At 40.0% G+C, this 14946-nt stretch overlaps 2 protein-coding genes across 7 annotated transcripts; both read left to right on the top strand.

The window, feature by feature from the left end:
- Positions 1-1094: 1094 nt before the first annotated feature.
- On the top strand, positions 1095-12268 carry LOC149660975 (uncharacterized). Of its 6 annotated transcripts, none has more exons than XM_089842406.1 (6): positions 1095-1690; positions 2508-2581; positions 3143-3188; positions 3269-4787; positions 6232-6373; positions 8837-12268. In XM_089842406.1, the coding sequence occupies exons 4-6, from the start codon at positions 4635-4637 to the stop codon at positions 9037-9039; spliced, it is 498 nt and encodes a 165-aa protein (XP_089698532.1). In that variant the 5' UTR covers positions 1095-1690; positions 2508-2581; positions 3143-3188; positions 3269-4634; the 3' UTR covers positions 9040-12268. The 6 variants fall into 6 exon arrangements, with proteins under 6 accessions (XP_089698532.1, XP_089698531.1, XP_089698533.1 ...); XM_089842405.1 differs by having other exon boundaries at positions 2508-2595; XM_089842407.1 differs by having other exon boundaries at positions 1095-1663; positions 2508-2595; positions 3143-4787.
- Positions 12269-13900: 1632 nt separating this feature from the next.
- On the top strand, positions 13901-14795 carry LOC149660974 (uncharacterized). The gene is made up of 3 exons (XM_089843635.1): positions 13901-14064; positions 14122-14342; positions 14434-14795. Exons 1-3 carry the CDS (start codon positions 13901-13903, stop codon positions 14793-14795), a joined length of 747 nt encoding a protein of 248 aa, XP_089699761.1.
- Positions 14796-14946: the final 151 nt, after the last annotated feature.

Genomic DNA, 14946 nt, shown 5'->3' with positions numbered 1-14946 from the left:
ATTTGGGATTAAAGCCATACATTACGAATACTTGTGGTAGGTTCAAATAAATTATAAAAAAATTAATTATTAATCTTACTGGTAGATCAATCAATTACTACATTATTATTATTGTGAGAGCTGGGACATACTAATAAGCTATTGAGGTAAATTTTACACCTTAATGATGAAGCCTCGCTGACTAAATGTTGACGATAACTCTTCAAGGGAAATAATGACAAACAGAACTGTATAGATTCTTTAATTTAATAACATTTTACATTTGCATTAGGCCTATTTAAATTCAAATTCTATGTTAAGGTAAAAACCATTGCTGTTCATATATTTTTATTACAAAAACCAAAATAAGAAAGACAACAGATGGACCACTATTGGTGAAATGTTCTGTTTATCTGTTAAGCCTTGGTACCATTATTTGCTTAAAGCATAGCGCGGCTCCTGTGGATCCCCTACAAGTTTACTTTCCTTACGAACTCCAGTTTTGGCTTGGCGAAGCTAGTATAAATCCCGCCCACTAGCCTTTGCCAAGCCAAACCCGGACCTCAGGGGGAAAGTCCCCTTGTAGGGGATCCACAGGAGCCGCGCTATGCTTTAAGGTTTAAATCAATCGAAACCTTAATTACCAGTATGATAGCTATTTTTATAATATTGAACAATCATTACCGAAGCCATTGTTGCAACTATTCGCCTGTAAAAAGAGATATAATTCCTGACTTTAAATTAGGGGCCATTTTCAATCAACGTTTTCCAAGAATTTTTATTATTCGAACTTTTGTTGCGCTTCCTAATAAAATATCCAAAATAGAATAGCCGCAGATCGGGCCGTTTTGAACAAGCATCAAGTGAATAAAATTGACTGTAGAAGGTGTATTAACACAATTGCTCTTACTTTGAGCGGTGCTAAAATTTAAAGAAAATGAGAAACAAATATCAAACTCTCGAAAGTTTAAAGCCTGTGAAGACGAATAGTTGAATTTGAAACTTGATCGAAAACCATCTACGATTTGCGTTTGCGCTTTCGACTGAACATTACATTTGACGCAAAGGTTTATATTTTGTTCAAGAAAATCTTCATTGAAAATAGGCCCTTGGAAATGAAACATTTTACGGTTTTGATATCGCAAATGTGCGTGCAAAATTAAGTGGACTTTTAAATGACTTTAATAACACTCCGTGATTGCTTCTCGCGTATGCCATCATTTCAGAAAGTAGTTATTCCAACTTGCCGTCGAGGGACCAGCCACTCAGCGTAATCAGTGAACAAGTCTGCGCCCTTGTTTTTTACAAAAAATGATTACGCCTATTCTTTTAAACCCTACTTTTCACAGCGCTAGAAATATAACGCGCAATCCTACTTAGGTGGACCAGGAATCTGAGAGTGATGAGCTCCTCGTTTGGCGCTCTTAATTCAAGTCTGTTTTTCGTGATTAGATATGAACGTTTTAACTAACTGGTGTAGAAACACTATTAAGGATAATGATAACAGCAAAACGAGCAGTTTTAATTGGACTCTTCGGTCAATTCCGGCGGTAAAACTCGTTCTGACTACTAGTGGTGAGGACACGCTATAGATTCGATCATTTTGTGACTCTAAATCGGAGCATAAATCTGCTGTTGGACAAGCGGCTTGTATTTGTTTAACATGGAAGAAGACGTCTATAACGTAAGCGTATTTAGTGGCTTTGAAAAGGTTAGTTATCAATATCTGAAAACGTTTTAGTTGTTGTTTAATGTTCGTTGTGACGTTATTTTGACAATGTAAGATTGTCGAAATCGAGGGGTCGGACGTTTTTGAAAAGTGTACAGGATTTCGAAATCCAATTTGATTTCTTCGGATTTCGTTGGATTTCGACGGATTTCAAAATTTGATAAAATCCAATGGATTTTGTGATTTTTCTCGTGATTTCGTCGGAATTTTCAATTGTTTCCCTTGATTTCGACGGATTTTAGATAGTATCTTGATTTCGTTGGATTTTGACGTTTTTCCCGTGATTTCCTCGGATTTTGAGACTTCCGTGATTTCGTCGGATTTTGTGATTTCTTTTGATTTTGGATTTCGTGGATTTTGTAACTCATTTCGCGATTTCTTCACTGATTTTATAATTTCGCTTCTCATTCTATGATTTCATTACTGATTTCGTGATTTCTTTACTGATTTTATGATTTCTTTACTGATTTTATGATTTCTTTACTGATTTTATGATTTCTTTACTGATTTTGAGATTTAGTTGCTGATTTCGGATTTTTTATTTGATTTCGAAATCAGCTTTGATTTCGGATTTCTCAAGTTTGGTTTCACGGGTAGCGTACGGGATTTCACAAATAACAGCAACCCCTCGGTCGAAATAGTGCATCGCAGTTTTTTGAGTTTGAAGAAATTGCGCATTGAGATTCCAGACTATAGTTGTGAACTTTATGATAAACATATTAAATTTAATCCTTTTATTTGAATGAAATTTAAATTTGTAAAATAAAATTTAATTGCGTAAAAAATTTTAATTTCCTAGCCGCTTTGGGATTTACCTAAATACTCTATCCACAGAATGATTTATTATGTTTTTGAAAATAATAAACGTCTCCGGTAAAGTATGCTAGGTAACCCCTACCAAGAAGTTATATCAGTATCTCAGAGAGAAGATATAAGATGCCTTTGTATTCGCGCGCCGTAGTCCCAGTCCCCCTTTCAAAATACAAGGGGGGACGTAAAAGGAGGCGCCGGGCTATTTCGCTCTCGTCAGTCGGAAATTTTCCTCACTCGCGTCGTCGCGCTGACGTGAGTTTTCAAGAACCAATGAGATGCTGGTTGTAATTTAGAGACGGGGATTGACTGCGGACCTACGTTAGGACTGGAGATAAAGCTGGAAATCTGGCGAATTTATATCTTCTCTCTGAGATACTGATATAACTTCTTGCCCCTACTTAAGAGCAAATTTGGGAGGAGTACAATTCTCAGCTGTTAAAAATTCCCTTGATTACGCGTCTAAGCAATAAAAAATTTAATCTTGTCCCTACACTTCTTAAACCACCCTTAGCAAACTTAAATTTCGATTAAATTTGTTCAAGGTTCATAGTTTAGTACTCCCGCTTGGTTTTGCTCTTAGTGTTATAAAAGACGCTTTCCTAATTGAGTTCATATTTTAAGGTACATACACTGGACAGAGAAAAACAAAGACGGCACTAACTTTAAGGTTTGAAACTATAAATAAACATTTTAGCCCTAAGATTGAAATATTTACCCCACCATCGGTTTCATTGTGTACCATTCAAGTTGCCATGCAGATCTATTCCACACAAGAGAGGAAAATTTGGAAATTGGCGCAACTCGTTCTGCGCAGGCTGTCTTTAACTTCTGGCAAATCTCGCTAGGAGAATATGAAACCAGAGAACGCTATTGATAACGAAATTGCAACAAGCAACGCCTTGACTAAAAAAACTTAGGGCTCAAATATTGCACTTACGCGTGAATTGAAAAATTATATTCTCACTTCGCTGATCGATTAGGCTTAAAAAGAGCTTGAAGGGTTGAAGAGAGGAACTGGGTAAACTTAATAGCGATGTCCACCGACTGCACTAGAACCATTGAGTTGAGAAAATTACCACTAGAGTGGCCTTTCATCCACAAGGATATAGACCAATGAACTCTATCACGCGCTTGTAGCGCCATCCCGGTGCAAAAAAGGGAACTAAAAGAGAAGGCGGGAAATTTGACGAATTTCAAGAATACATGTAAATGGCCGAAATTCAAGTTCGTTTTCTAGATGGCGACACCATCGTTTGATTAACTTGGTGGCTGTCCGTCCGTCCCGTTGTTTTAAAAGTGTCCCGCGTTCCCCCAATAGGCAGGTTAACGCAAAGGCCACTCTAGTGGTAATTTTCTCAACTCAATGACTAGAACACTCTAAGCGCACTCTGGGCCAGATTTCATCTGTCACTGGGAACACGAGTGCAACACTCGCCCAGAGTCGCGTTTTCCACTGGCCCCAAATACTGCCAGAGAATTGCTCTTTGTTGCTCTGAAAAATTCGACGGAGCGACGGTCCTCGAGTGTTTTTACGTTCTTTTATATTAGTTCGGTTTCTTTCACTTTTAACTAATTATAGTGACTGGTTCTTTCGAGTGTTAATTAACAATGAGAAACAACAACCACGATGCTCGGGTGCCACATTTGTTCTAAGATTTATTGTAGCCTGCTTTGACTTGTTCGTTAGCGACCCCTAGCGATGAGTAATACAAAAAAAATTGACCCGCAAAGTTTAATAAGTAAAATACATGACAAGTGTGACGTAGTAGCGTGTTAGATCGTGTTCCACTGACGCAGCGTTCTCCGCCAAAACTCTAGAAGGTTAAATCTTCTCAACCTGAGAGCACTCTACTTTTCTTGACAAGGCCTATTTAAATTGGATGGTCCAGCTTTGCTTGGAAATTCAGAGTAAAAATGGTCGAGAATACATTTCAAGCAACATGAAAATCGTTTAAATGGAAGGCGTTGTTATTCATTAACATTTATATTTAACTGTATAATTTTAAAGCGAATGAGTTCAACTTGTTTCAACCCTTCATGCTCCCATTAAGGGCCAACTACAAACTGTTTTTCTCATACGCATTTCCAGAAAGAGAACCTGGCAGCATTGCCAATGAGTTACGAATTTGCCATGCGAGATAGTAAGTTGTCAACATTCACAGTGCCATTCATGTACGCCCATCAAAGATTAATGTCTGCCAAAAATCTGACGTTCAACGCTGCTCCAGTCGGAGCCTTCGAAGATTTAAAAACTATTTCCATTGGTGTAAGTATAGAGAGTACGACGTAAATAACGGTAATTTAACAAATTTTACCGGTAAATTACGTAAATTACCACAGTAATAAGCCTGTTATAATATAAAATACCACAAATTAGGGTTAATTTTGTTATTCCATAATTTTAATCGCTAACTTACAGGTAATTTTGCTAGGTGTGGTTATGTAACCGGACCTTGCTTTGCACTGTTGATCTGTACGTGTGTTTGTGGCCGGGTACTCCATGAACAAGTGTGGCTAGATACCGATTAAGAAAGAATTTCGTTCAAAAAAATTACATTGGGGCTTTTGTTTGCGTTTGCAGCAGTTTAACTGACTTCGGACGGACGTAAAACTAATTAGTCGCGACCCCTGCTCCGGCTCTTGGGACTATTGGTAAACAACATTGGTATCGCGGTAATCCTCCAATTTGTTTTAATTTGATGGACAGCTGTAGCGAAGCTCATTTGTTGAAAGCTTTTCAAATTAAAATATTTTCTCTTTACTACGGTTTCTAGGGTTAGCTAGGGGAGGGTGATACGGAATGCAGGCAATGTAGCTAGTGTGAGAGATTCATTTTTAGGCGGAAAGGGCACTATGTGTGAAGGCTGGGTTGCTGTGTATGTTGGGTAGACGAAAAGACCTTTTCAGCTATGTGTGGTAAGACCTTAATGCACCCCAACCGAATATTACCTAAACGAGTTAAAAAACACGAATACCGTACTAAAAAGCACATACGAAACTAACACGCCCTCCCCACTCCCAACCACACTTGGGTGATACGTAAATGTTTTTTCGTGACTTGTTAAAAATTACGGTAATTTCACATCTCTAAGTGTAAGCTATTTTCCTGAACTAGCTTTACATGATTAGTGTTGCAATTGTGGGTGTCAGAATTAAATGCGAAGAACTTCACCCTTTGTTTATCTTAATTACTTAACTTTAATTCATGAAAAACAAGGTTATCGTCTACAAATACTAAATAAACATATCATTACAGTATAGGGTGGTGTATCAAAAAATCTGATAAGACTTCATAAAAGTCTTATCAGACTTTTGGTGTAACATGATTACACCGCGATTTTGAAATCGTTCCCTTCATGTAAGCTATGACCAAACGTAACGTAACAATTAGAGTTACGAAATGTCAAACAACTCCAACTAATCAGATTTAGTCGTCGAGGAACGAGTTTCAATTCAGGGAAAACATTTTCCTTCAGTTCCAAATTATCTGCAGTTCGTGTTAAATCTTTTTTTCAAAATAATGATGTAGAATGGAGTGTATATAAAATATGTAGAATTGACTCTTCGTGTATATCTTTAAGCATGTGAAGCGTATTCAAGAACTCTGTTGTTAGTGCCGATGATGTTAAGGTTAAGCCCTTTGCTTCAGAGCCATCTATTTATTTGCAAATTAATTCTTAAACGTTGCTTCTCTGAAAACACTTTTCCAGATTTGGAGCGGGTTGCTTTGCGTCATGGGAGTCTTAACGATGATTGATATCATTCACAGGCGAGTGAAAAGAATTCCAGTATCACTGATATCCGTCGTTGCTCAAAAACTCTTTCTTTATTTCGGAGCCATTTTGGGAAAAGGTAGAGTCTCCAGAGTCGAAAACTTTATCGGGCCGGGTCGGGCTTTTCAAATTTTGGAAATTAAGGGGGCAGTCAGTTACAAAATTTTAAAGCGCGCGCCCTGATTCTTATGCCAAGCAGAGCCGCGGTGGTCTAGTGTGACGTCACACAAGCGAGCGTGAGCCCCCCTTGCCTGTCACGCACCGTCGCACGCGTAAATACTAAACACGAAAGATGCCGTATAAATCTATCAATTTTGCACGCCATCTATGATGGACGCGCAATGTTAAAAATACATCCAATCAAAATAATAGAAAAACAAAACCCTTACAGCTCGTTATTTTCTATCCATTTTCGGTAAATTAGTGGATAAACGGTTATTTATAAACAAAGTTGTGGATATAATACGATTTAACAAGCAAGTTCTGTGGATAATGGCGTTCATAACATGGAGACATAATGCGGAGCTCTAAAAAAACCGCCATTATACTTTAAAGCCACAATTAAACGTGGAATAGTTAAGGTAGTGAAATACAATTTTTCGAACTTCCTTGAACCATGAATGCGGTATTGAATTTGCGAACACGTTTGCTTCCATTTGCAAACTGCGAACGCGGTCCCCTTGGTTGTAAGAATGCAGCACACAGACACACCCACACGTCCAGTACAGTGAATGGTTTTAGTCAAGCAAAATGAACAGTGCCTTCAACCAGTCAATGTTTCTATTGGTTTGTGTCGGTGCTGGCTTCGACGTTCCTTCGTCACTGGCGATTCGCTTCAGCGTTGGAGTTTATCTCTTGATAATTGTGGTTTTCGTCAATTTGTTCAACGGAGTCTTGAAAGCCAATTTCTCGTCTCAGAAGAAGGAAAACATTAACGGAATTCCGGATTTATTGAAAGTACCCGACGTCCAAGTTTTCATTTCTGAGTTAGTAGAAGACAGTGTTAAACCATCGGTAGAGATTTTTGAACACTTTAATCTCATTCCTAAAGCCCATTAGTAAAATTTCAATTCTAACAGATTGAAATGAAAACTCTGTGGCATCAGCGAGAGACAAAAAGACAAGTTCTTAAAGCGAGAGACTTACAGTCAGGAAAGCAAATATGGTTTGGAGATTTACCTACTTTACAGATGGGCTTGTTAATGCACTTCGATGAGCCAAAGCTGAAAGCATTGCATTTTCATCTTGGTTCGGCCAAGTACTTGCAACAACCGCTAGTGCTCCCAATTAACAATGCAACAATGAATCCTAAAGCTCTGAAGTACATCAACCAAAGGTTCGTTAACTTTCTTAATGAACGAATCGTCAGCGTTGTCGTGCTACTTGAGTCTTCTTCAATAATTCTATGCCTCAACTGGCGTTCACGCGCATTGACTAATAACGCTGGATAGCTGCTAAATATTATACAACTACTCTCGAGCACATAATGGCGAGTTCAAGAGCTACGTATCGAGTTACGTTATTGCTCGTGGAACCGATGCGTAGTAAAATGGAAATTTTTGGCAGTTCCACTTCCAACTGCCGATTGATTCAATAGACCATTTTCATAGCACCGCTTAAATTTGACACCGCTAAACCAATCAATTGCTCATTAGGAAATCCTCTGTCAACAAAGTCCAAATTAGAAGCGTGCAAATGACGAAACACGCTTAAAATTACGGCTTTTGTTAAATGTTCATATCGCTACAAGCCCGTGAAGTCCACGCGAATTTACTTAATGACTCGCGTAATTTAATTGAAATCGTCATAATTATCGCATGGATAATGAATGCAAGTGAGGAAATTTGTTTTCACGCTATAGGATAGGCAACTCCCTATATTGAAAGTCAGCTTATTCTGTATGTACTCTGTTACAGCATCGGTTGTCAGCACGCGTAAAGCTAGGTCTCTATGTAACGTAGCTTTGTAGGTGCTTTCAAGAGACGAAAAACTTCATAATCTTCAGGATTTAAAATATCCGCGAGGTTTTTTTAGCTCGAGTGCACGGACCTCTAGGCCTTAGTTTCAAATGCGTTTGAAATTGCCTACCGCCTACTACACCTATTTGAAACTAAGTCCTGGAGGTCCATGCACTCGAGCTAAAAAACTCGAGGATATTGTAAATCCTGAAGATCCTCCAGTTTTTTGGTCCCTCGTCAGCACGCGCAAAGCCACTTTACATAGAGGCCTAGCTTTACGCGTGCTAACATTTGATGTTGCAACAGAGTATATACAGAATAGGCTGTCGTCGGAGATAGGGAGTTGCCTATCCTGTAGAGTGAAAAGAAATTCCTCACGCGCATTTTTTATCCATGATTATCGTCTACTCTTCATAGTGTCACTTGAAATTATTGAGAATATCATTTTTCAAGTCCCGGCCAAAAGTGTCTTGTGTACCTTGAAACTATCAAAAAAGTCAGCATTAATCAGCGGACAAATATTGCAACCTGATTTAAGTTACTGAATTGAAAAATTAAATTGTGTCACCTTTTCATGATTGTAGATTGCGGTCTTTCGTGGAAACCAGCCAAATCACAGCATTTAACCGCTTGTTCGAGAGAGACTTTCACATCGAGTTGGAAGCTCAACATTCGACGGCTGAGAATGAAGTCCACGTACTCGGGTTCAGGGACATTGAAGCGAAGTTCCGATTGTGGGCGGCAATGCTTGGAGTCGCTTCTTTCGTCTTCACCGTCGAGCTGCTGACAGGATTCCAGTTTCGAGAGCCACTGAACATCACTATGATGAAACGAAGATTGTAAGAATGAAACCCCTTGTAACAGAACTTTAAACCGTAAACTGATTTAAAACGATTCCGATCTGAACAAACACATCACGCTGAGTAGGTTCAGTCTAGTATTTGCACGAAACATAGGTATCTTCATGGTTAAATCACACATGCAAAATTGTACACCACCCATAAGCAAAGACGAAGTTATCCTGCACAGATAATAGATGATTACAAGTTTTAAGACATGGTATAGAAAGGGTATACTACTTTTGGAGCGAGGCCGCATTCGACCGAAAAATTTTATTGGGTGTTTAACTTTCCAGCCCAATGGAGTGTTTCACTTATTTGGGAATATTTTTCAAAGAATTAGTAAGTTGGTTTAAGAGAAGCTTTTGAGTGACCGAAGAAGCGTGGTATAGTGTCGAGTTTCCCTTTTAATGAACCCCGTTTCAATAAATTGGGGTGATATAAGCATGGTGGGGGAGAGGGATTATGCTTGGATTTGCTTGATCCCAGAGTTGCTGTAACCGATGTAGGACCTCTAAACATTGAGTGTTATGACGATGAAACGACACACTACAGGCATGTAACCACTTGTAACTGGGCTTGAAACTGGAATCTGATTTTAAACGATTATGATCTGAACAAACAGGTCAGACTCAAATGCAAATGAATAACACGAAAGTGATTTTCCACTTGATATCACAATAATGATACACCATGCAGAAGCGTTTTAATACTACTTTGATAAGTGATAACGAGGCAGTTACTGAGAAAATGTTATAAAATTTTATAACTCTCAGATCTGAAATATATTTAAGTTATTAGTTTGAATAGAAGCTAGATTTATAAAACGGTAGTTAACTCTGAAAAAAAATATATATTTTTGACAATGTATCAATTATACAAATACATAAAGAGAGAAAACGTCGAAATAAGTGTTAAGTATCCTAAAAATGTTAAAAATCTATACAGTTAAATGACCTGCGTTTCAGTTTTGCTTTAATTAAGAAACAACTCCGCTATTAGCATGCAAAGAAAAGATTGATATAATTTACCGGTTCTGGTGGATTACATAACGGTGGATAAGAAATAATTTCTCCTACTTTCATTCACCCAATTGCCATCTGTCCCGAAGGAGACACCGGTTTTTGTTACCAAAATGCGTCTGTAAATACCCTATTTTGGAGTTATGGGTTAAGAGAGGGAAGGTTAGCTTATGTTCTGCTGAATTGGATTGGTTTGAAACGCTTGGTTCTGTTAAAGGGAATTAAGAAAAAGAGCTTAAACGAAGAATAAAACGATGTACCTCAATCTACCCGAATCGGGAGATATTTAATTGGGTGAATGGGAACCAACGAATCAGTTATTGGGTGAAATAAAGTTTTTGGAAAAGTGCTGAAATTAATTTGGGTCAAAGGAGGTGATCTTAAGGTAGTCTTGCTTGTATTTTAGACAAAATCAAAATTCACTTGTAAAAATCAAAAACACTCGGAAATAACAAAACGCTGTGGATGTAGTTTTCGATTCAGCTGAAGTTTCAAATAGATCTTCGATATAATCAGAAGTGAGATGAGACTAGAAGTGAAGGGCTCTAGCATAGGTAATAGATCCTGGGACTAGTGAACAAATTTGAGGGTTTTATGCCGCTTCAATCGCACCTACACTAGAGAGAAAAAAATTGGTCGAGTTCCAAAATCATTTCCAACCCCCTTCCCCTCAACCTAAAGCCGCGGAACACGGACACGGGTGCTTGAATCTAGCTCGGCTGTCTACCGCCGCGAGCGTCTCACGTTTTGTAGGGAAAACTCTGAAACCGCCACCAGAGGGCCAACCGTTGGGGTCTTATCAAGAATATTCACTTTCGCCGAGTGAAGAATTTGGTTAGCTCAGTACTTCTAGTCTCATCTCACTTCTGTTGATACCAAATGGTTCGTGTAGAAGCCTGGAAGCGATGGTATCACATGGAGCCCCTCAGGGAACAACTCTAGGTCCAATCCCAAGTGACACCAAAAGTGGATGAGGGGAAAGTATAAAAATGGCCATAAAACCTATATGGAAAAACGCGGACATCAAAGTCTCATCGACCACTATTGCGTTTATTAGTGACAGATGAACTTGCAAACACGAGACTGAAATTTTATCAGACATTTATACTCCTTGGTTTAACCATCGCGGTCGACACGATTACAAAAGAAAATAGAGGCGATAGTAACTTCGGTTGATTTCTCATTACAATATGCTTCAGAAACGTCAGAAAGAAATTGGTGATAACAATTGTAAAGTACAACGTATTGCTGAATCGAGGGCATTTATGAATTTTCCGAGGAAATAGTGACGACAATGATAAAGTTAATAAGGGAAAAATTTAAGATAATTCACTTAAAACGTTAAGCCTTTGCCAAAATAAACCAAACGAGTCTTTAATAATGAGGGATAAATACAATCCTCTCTAAATCAGAGGTAACCAGAACCTTACCAGTTACCAACACTGTCCAGAACTTCAGAGTCTAGAAAAACACATTTGAGGAAGTTCTAGCATACACAATAGCAGACGACGGTAACCGCGAACCAGCACAAGACCTACTTTTAGGTAGTAAATAAACCTAATATAGCTACGCCGATTCAACGGCTAACTACGGCGAAAATCTGATTGGCCATTTTCATATTGTCCCCTCGTCCACTTTTACTGATACTAAGCTACTATATATCTTATTGTCGTTCGCGGATAAAACTCAGTTTATTTAAATTGCTGACACTTGGGAATCACCATAAGGTATAATGGCGAGTGCAAATAGCTAAAGCAAACTTAAACAAAGACTCAACTAACCAAAGCACTAAGTGAAATTAAATAGGTTTTACGCAAATGTAGTCCTAACCGTAAACAAATTCTTCTGTCTGCGAATGAAAGTAGTCTTTTTCAAAATTTAAAAAAAAAAAGAATTATCTAGTGATTGTGCGTTCCCATTAGGGAACCCAAAGTTAATAGTATATACTAATATAATTACTTATTGGAATTACTAATAGACTAATATTTTTGCAAACAAGCGATGACTCTCAGAACGAATATGCGCGTAAAAATTTGTTTACGAGATATTTAAATTACTACATCAATATTGATTGATGTATTCTAAGTAATAAAAGGAAAATAAATAATTACTAAATGTATTTGTGGGAAAATAAATAATTACTAAATGTCTTTGTGGGAAAATAAATAATAACTAAATGTATTTGTGGGAAAATAAATATTTACTAAATGTATTTGTGGGAAAATAAATAATTAGTAAATGTATTTGTGGGAAAATAAATAATTAGTAATTGTATTTGTGGGAAAATAAATAATTACTAAATTTATTTGTGGGAAAATAAATAATTACTAAATGTATTTGTGGGAAAATAAATAATTACTAAATGTATTTGTAGGAAAATAAATAATTTCTAAATGTATTTGTGGGAAAATAAATAACTACTAAATGTATTTGAGGGTTCTCGAAATTAGGGACACTAGCTGGATGGCACATTTACTCTCCTCCCCTTGTTTTGCTGCTCTGCCTTTGTTTTCGCTTGCGCGACCACCAGCTTGGGTCCTCAACAGTGCGTTGTATCACACCTCCTCGGTGGTGAGAGCTGGTCAACCACTGCGTTTTGTGGGCTGATTTGATATGCGCCCTTCCCAATGCAAGGTGTGCAGGTATCGAGCTGAGGGCTGTGTGGTACCGGTGAAGTTAATCTACGGTATCTCGAACAATCCACTCGGGGTACCAGGCGAAACCCCGTTAAACTTAGTCTTCCACCCGGGATGAGTGCTACCAGGTGGTGACCTATTATTTGCCTCATTACTCGTGGGATCTCCATGGATTCTGTAACCAAAACTAAAACCAAAAACAAACCCGGACACCCACCCGCAATCGGCTTAAGGCCATAAGTCGCCTCCTGCTCCTTCAACAGGGTCTTACCAGGTTGAGTGAGGCTAATAGGAGGCGAAAACCAACCGTCGAAGAAAACAATCCACCAGGGTGGCCAGAACTCTGCACTGGGTGCAAGAGATACGGGCCGAGATGGGACTCCGGTACCTGCGGGTGCTGGGAGTAGCGTCCCGGGCACGAACTCTACGCCTGGTGCAAGATAAGCTACCACCTTTACTGGAAAGAGATCTAAGACTGAGGACCCTGATCCCTCGCCTAGCTCACAAGCGGCGGCGCCAAAGAAGACTAAGTCTTACTGCCACGTCGCCAAAGAAGACTGATTCTACTGCGACGTCACCAGCACTGTCAAGATGGCCATCGTTAAAGATCGCAATCCGACTAATGCTGTCACGAATGAGGACGTCTTTCCCATCCAGGACACCATACTTGACGCATTGGAAGCTGAGATTTATTCGGGAAGCTCGCTGCCGCGTCCCCTGAATTTCCACATCATGGCTGGGGCCATGCTCTATTCATGTGGGAACTCTGCGACCGGTAAATGGCTCGTGAAGAAGTTGCACCATAATAAGCGTGCTCTAGGGGGAACACGGCTTTCAGTGATGAAATCCTGTGAACTCCCGAAGCCGTTCAAGGTGTGCTCCTGGACCAAGGACCGTCGCACCACTGATCCGGCGGCTCTTCTCTGGCGACTAAAGGCCTACAACGGAAGGTTACTGACCGACTGTTGGCGGTGCCTGAAGTCGCTGGATCTTCCTAATTGATGGCTTCTCCATGGAGATGGAGGCCGAGGTTGCTGCTGGCGGTTGCGAAAGAGATACCGGTCCTGGATCGGGACTCCACGCTGCTGCCATGCGGTAGCCGGGGCCGTCTCTCTTTCTGAGACATGTGTATCAAGGTGATCCAGATCAATATGCATCACTGCAAAGCAGCCTCGGCAATTCTATGTCGGAGGTTTGCCTTAGAGGGCCTGGATGTGGCCCTCATTCAGGAACCATGGATTCATAATGGCAAAATCCTTGGCTTAAAGAATGCAGATAACATTTCTTTTGACTTTACCTCACCCAATCCCAGGGCGTGTGTTCTAACTAGGAAGGGTCTCGACACCCTTTCGCTTCCGAACTAACTCACTAGGGATACTGCTGTGGTTAGGGTAATGCCCTCCTCTTTTGGAGAGGCAACTGTCCTTATCATAGCGTCTGCCTACTTTGCCAATGATGCCACGGACTCCCTCCCACTACAGGAGGTTGCGGCTCTTGTCGACCACTGTGAGCGGCAGGGGGACAGGCTCATTCTAGGCTGTGATGCCAATGCTCATCATGTCACGTGGGGCAGCAGCGACTGCAACAAACGTGGTGATGAACGTCACTGATGTCACCCTTGCCACAGACAATATCAGTCTGTCGGTATCTAACTGGCATGTGTCTAATGAACCGTCTCTTTCAGACCCTAGGTACATCTGCTTCTCGGTCGCGGTCAAGACAACTTCGGTTAAGACAAAACTGCGTAACCCCCGTCGTACCGATTGGTCCGGCTACAGGGAGCAACTTTGCTTCCTACTCAGAGGTAATGCTCCTAAGCTTTCCTCGGTGCGGGAATTTGATTTGGAGGTTTATCTCATGCAACATGCCATTATCAGTTCCCACCACCATAACTGTCCGGCGAAGCCTGCCAGCCGGCCAACTCTCGTTCCTTGTTGGAATACGGAACTTGGCAAGCTTCGCAAACTCACTCGTAAACTCTTTAACAGAGCCAAGAAGACTGGGGACTGGACTATTTATAGACAGACCCTTAACAAGTACAATTAAGCCATCTGGGAGGCCAAGAGGAACTCCTGGAGGGACTTTTGCGGTAGCATCTCTGATGCCCCGCTACTGCCAAGATCGTGAAGATCCTGGCTCATGATAACACTCACTAGCTTAGCACCATCAAGGTGGCAGAAGGTGAGTTTACCAAGTC

The sequence above is a fragment of the Phalangium opilio genome, unplaced genomic scaffold (assembly GCF_054372755.1).
Source record: "Phalangium opilio isolate 3A_F unplaced genomic scaffold, DU_Popi_V2 ptg000070l_1, whole genome shotgun sequence".
NCBI classification, from domain to species: domain Eukaryota; kingdom Metazoa; phylum Arthropoda; class Arachnida; order Opiliones; family Phalangiidae; genus Phalangium; species Phalangium opilio.
This window is presented reverse-complemented; position numbering and strand designations above follow the sequence as displayed.

Bases quoted from the DNA above. Each gene is read 5' to 3' on its own strand.
- LOC149660974 (XM_089843635.1), top strand. From the start codon at position 13,901: ATGCATCACTGCAAAGCAGCCTCGGCAATTCTATGTCGGAGGTTTGCC. The intron at 14,065-14,121 runs GTGTGTTCTAAC...CTAACTCACTAG, and splicing joins ACCTCACCCAATCCCAGGGC to GGATACTGCTGTGGTTAGGG. The intron at 14,343-14,433 runs GTGATGAACGTC...CGTCTCTTTCAG, and splicing joins CAGCGACTGCAACAAACGTG to ACCCTAGGTACATCTGCTTC.
- LOC149660975 (XM_089842403.1), top strand. From the start codon at position 7,045: ATGAACAGTGCCTTCAACCAGTCAATGTTTCTATTGGTTTGTGTCGGT. The intron at 7,309-7,373 runs GTAGAGATTTTT...CAATTCTAACAG, and splicing joins AAGACAGTGTTAAACCATCG to ATTGAAATGAAAACTCTGTG. The intron at 7,631-8,836 runs GTTCGTTAACTT...TCATGATTGTAG, and splicing joins CTGAAGTACATCAACCAAAG to ATTGCGGTCTTTCGTGGAAA.